Here is an 8,887-nt window from a genome sequence, read left to right as displayed (position 1 = left end):
CCCCTAACCTACTGTAATATCCCACTTGAGGTACGTATTTAAGAGTTGTTGTATTAGTTAAAAGTTTATTGTTTTAACTTAAATTGAGTTTGTATGTGGAGTTGGTTGAATTGTTGCCTTGAAAATTGGTTAAGTTTTGGTGAAGTTGGAAATCCAATCTTCGCCGCGGCGAGGAGGAGAAGTGGCATTCGGGTATGTTCTGCCCAATTTCGCATGAAAAGAGGGAGCCTTTGGGTTAAAGGAGAGAAAATTGTAAAGTGTGAATCAGGGAGGTCCCAACTGCCTCTCGTAATGGTTATACAACCCCTCACGGTCCACAAGTAGTTTCCAGGTAGATGGTTTTGTGCTAATCCGATACTTAGATTTTCTTAATGAAGAAGAAATATAAAGTTTTAACCTTGATTCTCAATTTTAAAAATAAAAAATAAAAAAAATCATAGAACTAAAAGAGTTTTAAGTCGGTTAGGTTAGAGCCTATATATAGCTCTTCTTCATCAGAAAAGTTATGTATTAATCTGCTATTACCTGATTCTACATATCTCTCAAAGCCTGCATTTTACACTGAATCTCTTTAGTTCCTTCTGGAATCTAGCTAAAAAGGTTTGTTAATCTTCCATGTATACATGCTTTGTGCTATACGATTTGTTCTTGGTTGATCATCAAGTATAATACTTTGTGCTATATATTTATCAAAAGATCTTCGTCATCATCGTATTTTTTATATCTACCAAATGGTTTTATCTTATAGAATAGTGGTATATGTATATGATGATTCTGATTCATTAGTTCGTATACGACACAAATATTTAATTAGGCCTTGTCCTTAAATGGCTTCATGACCAGTTCTTTGTTCTAAAAGTTTAGGCCTTAAAAAGTGAATATGACATCATATTCATATTTACGTATCTATTTTAGATGTAATTAAAATTAAAACATGAGATTTATATCCTTTTTTTTTTTTAGATTATTTAATCTTTTTACCTGATTTTGATTTATATCATTTTCTTTCATAGGTTGAATCACTTAAGATATTTCCTTACCATGATCTTCTTTTTCTTTTTTTGTGATGATGTTTTCAATGTAATAGAAGACTTGGTACTTACGATGAAGATGTTTTCTTTTTAGGTTGGATATAATAGGAAATGTCCTGAGTAAAGATAATCTTTTTATATGGTTTTAATTTTAAAATATATTTTAATTTGACTGTTTGATTGTTTGATAGTATTAATTTAGATATGAAACAAATTGACGATGTTCTCCCTACTTTCTCTCTGTTTTCCTCAATGTGTATTTGTTTCTACTATAAACTTATATTAAACAACATAGCAAACTTATCTTACGTTTGTGCGTTGATTGTTTAGGAACATTAAAGCCGTTTGGAAAACCTAGAAGCGAAACAACAGTACATCTTAAGCAAGATCTAATTTTCTTCAAACAATGTTGCTCACTGAGATCGATCATTTTAGCCACTCACACAGGCTTAAACTAATGCCTGTCGAAGCCCCATACCAATGTGATGGATGCAAAGAGCTAGGATTTGCGCCATGTTACCAGTGTACAATGTGCAGCTTTCATCTTCACGAGGAATGCGCAAGAGCTGAACCAAACATCTCTCATAAATATTTCAAGAAATGCAACTTCAAATTCTACGAGGAAAATCTTCGTGGTGGTGTAAGAATTTGTGATGCATGTGGAAAGGATATACAAGGGTTCTTGTACCAATGCTCACATGAGAAAGCATTTGATTTGCACCCATGCTGCGCAAAGCTCAAAGAAACCCTAACCGGTCCTGAAGGGATCAAGCTTTACCTTAGTAACAAGGTGCAATTAAAGTGCTTAAAATGTCAACGTAAGAAAACTTCGAACCGGGTGAAAGGTTTTTCGTATGTTTCCTCTTCTGGTAAGTACTGTTATCATGTGGCGTGTGTGAAAGATCTGATTGTAGACAATTGGAGGAGAGCCCATTTCTCTGGTATTACAGAGGTTAATGGTCATTTAGCACTGCAGAACATTGCAGTTCCAAGTCAAGAAGTGGCACTACTAAGTGGGCAAAGCTCAATGTTAAGGAAGGCTAAAACTTTCTGCAAGAAGGCATTATTGTATATCAGGCTCGTCGTTTCTGCCATATTTGGTAATCCAACGGATTTGATTTTTGCCATCCTCGAACCTTTACTCTCAAATAATTAAATTCATACTTCTTGATTATGAATGTACATAGATAATAGATTGTTTTGTATGATAGGCAGTGATACTCTTATTTGTAAAAGTTTACTTTTATATTGGTTCAATCATGAACCCATTGCTTTTTGTGTATATATTTTTCTTTCTTGAGATGGAAAAATTGCTATATTTTTGTATATTTATAGCTTGAAGTTATTATTTGCCTACTATCCACTCACAGCTAATAGCTTAATTTATTCACATTAATTTATAGTTATACGACTGATCCAAACATTACAATACTCTATATGGACAGAAAATATATTGATTAATCATTGTGATTTATATATTGAAAAGTACCATCAAATAATTTGTATGGTCAAATTGACGGTCTAAATGGTAAACTTTGTGAATCTGATAGACCACCTATCAAGGAGGTTTACCAGCACAGAGGGCACAAGGGTAAAAAGCCACTAACATAATTGGTTGGAATTGGAGAAGCATGCGTTAGTGGAGAGAGGCCAACAGAATAGAATTGAAGAAACATGCTTGAGTGGAGAGAAGCTGGAGGCAGGTGACGTGTGAACCAATTAGTTAGAAGGGAATAAAAGTTGTTAGCTGATTCATGTATAAAAGAGGGAGCCTTTTGGGTTAAAGGAGAGAAAATTGTAAAGTGTGAATCAGGGAGGTCCCCAACTCCTCGAACTGCTGGGATTTATCTACTGTTATTTTTCTTTCATTTTAGTCCTGGGAAATTGCTCTGTTTTTACCAATTTCAGTTCTTAATATCAATCCAACTCTATGCATCCAAATCTGTCTTGCGAAAACACTGGAGAACTGGTGCATTATCTGATTTTGTGGTTGCTTGTTGCTTGTTAATCCTGGGGTTTTATCAACTGGTATCAGAGCCTAGTAATGCCTAAATCGAGAATGGAGCAAAAGGTTGAGGGATTAGAAAAAGAAATGGGTAATATGGAGAAAGAGCTAGGAGGGATGAAGGAGGAGTTAGGTAGTATCAAAGGGTATCTCCTGGAAATGAGGGAATGGATGAGACTGAAAGAGAAGAAGGAAGCACAAAATAGTAGAGATCGGGGCAAGTCAAATCTGGGGGAAAACTCCAACAGTAACGACAATGGTGGAATGGGTCATAGTAAGGAAATTGAGAGCCTTAAGGAGGAAAGGAAAGGAAAAAAAAATTAGAATTACCAATGTTTAATGGAGAAGATCCCTCCGGATGGACCTTTCGAGCGGATCGCTATTTCTCAGTCAATCGTTACATAGAGGGAGAAAAGGTAGAGGCAGTTGCGGTTTGCATGGAGGGACGGGCACTGAATTGGTATCAGTGGGTCGAATGAAGGGCACCCATTAGTTCATGGGAAGCTTTTAAAACTGCTGTGGTTAGGAGATTTCGTCCATCTTTTAGAGGATCAGCATATGAGGCACTAATGGCCTTAAAACAAACTGGAACAGTAACAGAATTCAGAGAAAACTTTGAAGAACATTCAGCTCATTTGCGTGAGGTAGGAGAAGATTTGCCAATGGGAATTTTTTTAAATGGACTCAAAGAAGAAATTCGGACTGAACTGCGTTTGGCCCAACCAAATACACTCTTTGCACTTATTGAGCAGCCCACAGAGTTGAGGAGAAAAACTAGGTTTTGGAAAAGCAAAGGCCCAAGCCATTTAAGACACAACTACCTAAAATGGAGCCATACCAGCGGGTCACACCCAACCCAGAAATCTGGCGCACAAATGAGTGGTTCCCAAATAATTTTTCACGCGTTTCAGATCTGGTTTCAAGCAAAGGAACAGATCTGGTTCCAAGCAAAGCAAATGAACGATAGAGGCCAACTAACGCACCCACGCAAGGAACTCAAGGAGAAGGGTTCCGATGACTTACTGACGCCGAGATTCAAAGCAAGAAGGAGAGGGGACTATGCTTCAAATGTGACGAAAAATACAGTCCCACACACCGTTGTAAGGCGAGATCGCTACGGATTCTCTTAGTGACCGATGAAGACTCGCCGGAAAAAGAAGAACCTAGCCCTGACAACGACGATGACGCCAACCCAACAGGTGATCCCTTGGCTTAGTTAATGAATTCGATTGTGGGTATGACTATGGATAAGACTTTGAAGATCCGGGGAATGATTGGAGATGAGACAGTGATTGTGTTGGTTGATAGTGGGGCATCCCACAATTTCATCTCAAAGGAGTTGGTAAGGAAGCTAGGCTTGAAATTGGAAAAGGGGAAACAATTCGGAGTAATGGTAGGCAATGGATTTACTGTCAGGGGAGAAGGAATCTGCAGAAATGTGAGTATGAGGATCCAGGAGGTGGAGTTAACACAAGATTTTTTCCATTTGATTTAAGTGGGGCTGATGTGGTGTTAGGGATATCTTGGTTGAGCACGTTGGGAGATGTGTGCTCTAATTGGAAAAATTTAACCATGGCATTCGATAGTAACGGGAAGAGAACTGTGTTGCAAGGTGACCCTTTGTTAGTTAAAACTGTAGTATCTCTAAAAGCCATGCTCAAGACTAGACCTGGCAAAACGAGTCTGGACCCGCGGGTTGGATCGTACCAGAGTAAAAAATATAGGGTACGGGTCCAATTTATTAAACCCGTTTTTTGAGACTCGTACCCGTACCCGTACCCGGCCCAAATACACACAGTTTATACGGGTGAACCTGCGGGCACCCGTATTTGCACTAATGAGTTTGAATCCCTAACAGTAATCCCTAATTTTATCACGCATTCAGCCATTCACGAAGTCACGCCTCTCACTCTCAGTCTCATCTCATCTCTGATCTCTCACATCTCTGATCTCTCACTCTCATCTCATCTCTAATCTCTCACTCTCAGATTCTCAGTAACTTTATCGCGGCCGCATCTCAATCTCTCATCATTCTTCTTCGTCTGAAGTTCAACTCCCTATCTCGGTGTCTCCATCTTCGATTAATAGTCAGTTCTTCACTCGTCGTCTTCAGTCATTCCCATTCCCAGTACCATAGTCGCCGGTTGCCGTCACTTATCCTCGTCGGCTGGTAATGAATCCCTAACCCCTAATTTTGTGTGTTTGTTTTTGTTTTTTTGACATATTTTGTGTTTTCTTTTTTGTTTGAATGGTTAATATTTTGTATTTTAATTTTGTTTGTGAGATTAACATTGTTTACACTTATATTGTTATCTGGTTGAGCTTTCCCTGTACGTAGATCTGTGTAGAGTTGTTTTCGTTGAGTGTGTTTGTGTTGGGTTCCCCTAGTTGATGGGTTTTGCAAGTGGGGTTTACTTAAATGTATAAGGGATGTATACTGGAATCAATTATTATTGGTTATGTGTAATTTAGGAAATATTCTCTTAAATGTGCCGATTCTAATTTTATTTTTTATTTTTTATTTCATGATAAGATGGTTAAGGTAAACTAAAGAAAGCAGATGTTTTGAATTAATTACATCCATCAAATCCAATGAATGAAAACCCTTACTAAATGGTTTCATCGAAGGGGAATGATCTTGACATAGATATGCCTATAAAAAAATAAAACATAAAAGACCAAGCAGATAAAGTTAGGACATAATTTCCAACTCTGTACATGCATCAAGCTTATCTTAATTAGTAATTTACTTAATCAAATCTATGAACTTCAGCAGATCTTTCATAAGTTATAAACGTAATTAAATAAGTTCGTTCCAATAATATTTGATATATAATATTAAAAAAAAAATATTCATACAGAAAATATCCAATATCAACATATGTCGCCATTCTCTCGTATGGGTATACAACCCCTCACGGTCCAAAAGTAGTTTCCGAGTAGATGGTTTTGTGCTAATCCGATACTTAGATTTTCTTAATGAAGAAGAAATATAAAGTTTTAACCTTGATTCTCATTTAAAAATAAAAAATAAAAAAAATCATAGAACTAAAAGAGTTTTAAGTCGGTTAGGTTAGAGCCTATATATAGCTCTTCTTCATCGAAAAGTTATGTATTAATCTGCTATTACTGATTCTACATATCTCTCAAAGCCTGCATTTATACTGAATCTCTTAGTTCCTTCTTGAATTAGCTAAACAGGTTTGTAATCTTCCATGTATACATGCTTTATGCTATACGATTTGTTCTTAGTTGATTATCAAGTATAATACTTTGTGCTATATTTATCAAACAATATCGTCATCATCGCATTTTTATACTACCAAATGGTTTTATCTTATAGATAGTGGTATATGTATATGATGATTCTGATTCATTAGTTCGTAACGACACAAATATTAATTAGGCTTGTCCTTAGATGGCTTCATGACCAGTTCTGTTTCTAAAAGTTTAGGCCTAAAAAGTGAATTGACATCATATTCATATTACGTATCTATTTAGATGTAATTAAAATTAAAACATGAGATTTTATCCTTTTTTTTTTAGATTATTTAATCTTTTTACTGATTTTGATTTATATCATTTTCTTTCATAGGTTGAATAACTTAAGATATTTCCTTACCAGATTTCTTTTTTTTTTTGTGATGGATGTTTCAATGTAATAGAAGACTTGGTACTTACGATGAAGATGTTTTCTTTTAGGTTGGATATAATAGGAAAGTTCCTGAGTAAAGATAATCTCTTTATATGGTTTATTTAAAATATATTTTATTTGATGTTGATTGTTTGATAATTAATTAGACATGAAACAAATTGACGATGTTCTCCCTACTTCTCTCTGTTTTCCTCCATGTGTATTTGTTTCTACTTATAAACTTATATTAAAAACATGCAAACTTATCTTACGTTTGTGCGTTGATTGTTTAGGAACATTAAAGCCGTTGGGAAACCTAGAAGCGAAACCACAGTAATTTAAGCAAGATCTAATTTCTTCAAACAATGTTGCTCACTGAGATCGATCATTTTAGACATCACACAGGCTTAAACTAATGCTGTCGAAGCCCATACCAATGTGATGGATGCAAAGAGTAGGATTTGCGCATGTTACCAGTGTACAATGTGCGGCTTTCATCTTCATGAGGAATGCGCAAGAGCTGAACCAAACATCTCTCATAAATATTTCAAGAAATGCAACTTCAAATTCTACGAGGAAAATCTTCGTGGTGGTGTAAGAATTTGTGATGCATGTGGAAAGGATATACAAGGTTTCTTGTACCAATGTCACATGAGGAAGCATTTGATTTGCACCCATGCTGCGCAAAGCTCAAAGAAACCCTAACCGGTCCTGAGGGATCAAGCTTTACCTTAGTAACAAGGTGCAATTAAAGTGCTAAAATGTCAACGTAAGAAAACTTCGAACCGGGTGAAAGGTTTTTCGTATGTTTCCTCTTCTGGAAGTACTGTTTATAGTGGCGTGTGTGAAAGATCTGATGTAGACAATTGGAGGAGAGCCCATTTCTCTGGTATTACAGAGGTTAATGGTCATTTAGCATGCAGAACATTGCAGTTCCAAGTCAAGAAGTGGCACTACTAAGTGGGCAAAGCTCAATGTTAAGGAAGGCTAAAACTTTCTGCAAGAAGGCATTATTGTATATCAGGCTCGTCGTTTCTGCATATTTGGTAATCCAACGGATTTGATTTTTGCCATCCTTGAACCTTTACTCTCAGATAATTAAATCATACTTCTTGATTATGAATGTACATAGATAATAGATTGTTTTGTATGATAGGCAGATACTCTTATTTTAAAAGTTTACTTTATATTGGTTCAATCATGACCCATTGCTTTTTGTGTATATATTTTTCTTTCTTGAGATGGAAAATTGCTATATTTTTGTATATTTATAGCTTGAAGTTATTATTGCCTACTATCCACTCACAGCTAATAGCTTAATTTATTCACATTAATTATAGTTATATGACTGATCCAAACATTACAATACTCTATATGGACAGAAAATATATTGATTAACATTGTGATTTATATATTGAAAGTACCATCAAATAATTTGTATGGTCAAATTGACGGTCTAAATGGTAAACTTTAGAATCTGATATACCACCTATCAAGAAGGTTTACCAGCACAGAGGGCACAAGGATAAAACCATAACAGAATTGGTTGGAATTGGAGAAGCATGCTTGAGTAGAGAAGCTGGAGGCAGGTGACGTGTGAACCAATTAGTTAGAAGGGAATAAAAGTTGTTAGCTGATTCATGATAAAAGAGGGAGCCTTTTGGGTTAAAGGAGAGAAAATTGTAAAGTGTGAATCAGGGAGGTCCCCAACTCCTCGAACTGCTGGGATTTATCTACTGTTATTTTTTCTTTCATTTAGTCCTGGGAAATTGCTCTGTTTTTACCAATTTCGTTCTTAATATCAATCCAACTTATGCATCCAAATCTGTCTTGCGAAAACACTGGAGAACTGTGCCTTATTGATGATGTTAAGTTTGATCTCTGTGATAAGGTGTTATCAAAGTGCCTTTGGTGCAACAAGAAAAAGCGTGAAGGCACTGTGTCCGGCGTCAGGGGCTGGACCTATGTGTCCAAGTGCAAGAAGCACCATTTTCATGTGAATTGTGCGACAGAAATGGAGGGATGGGACAAGGGGACTTATAATGACGATTATAGTTTGGCCTTGCAGAATGTGGAGCTGCCTATTCAACGTCACAATAGAAATCAAAGGAGTGGCAACAAATTTATCAGGATGGTGAAAGTATTCTTCAAAACCATTGCTGCTATTCTTTTAGGCGATCCAACCATAACTCTTAATTGTCTCCTCGTGGAGTTGGT

The 8,887-nt window shown here is 36.3% G+C and overlaps 1 protein-coding gene across 1 annotated transcript; it reads left to right on the top strand.

Annotated features, from left to right (window-relative positions):
• Positions 1–515: 515 nt before the first annotated feature.
• On the top strand, positions 516–2,330 carry LOC116117754. The gene is made up of 2 exons (XM_031403774.1): positions 516–600; positions 1,362–2,330. Exon 2 carries the CDS (start codon positions 1,438–1,440, stop codon positions 2,185–2,187), a length of 750 nt encoding a protein of 249 aa, XP_031259634.1. The 5' UTR covers positions 516–600; positions 1,362–1,437; the 3' UTR covers positions 2,188–2,330.
• The last annotated feature ends 6,557 nt before the right edge of the window (positions 2,331–8,887 follow it).

Source organism: Pistacia vera, unplaced genomic scaffold (genome assembly GCF_008641045.1).
Source record: "Pistacia vera cultivar Batoury unplaced genomic scaffold, PisVer_v2 Contig820, whole genome shotgun sequence".
NCBI classification, from domain to species: Eukaryota; Viridiplantae; Streptophyta; class Magnoliopsida; order Sapindales; family Anacardiaceae; genus Pistacia; species Pistacia vera.
Note: the sequence above shows the minus strand (reverse complement) of the source record. Positions and strands in the feature narration are given on the sequence as shown.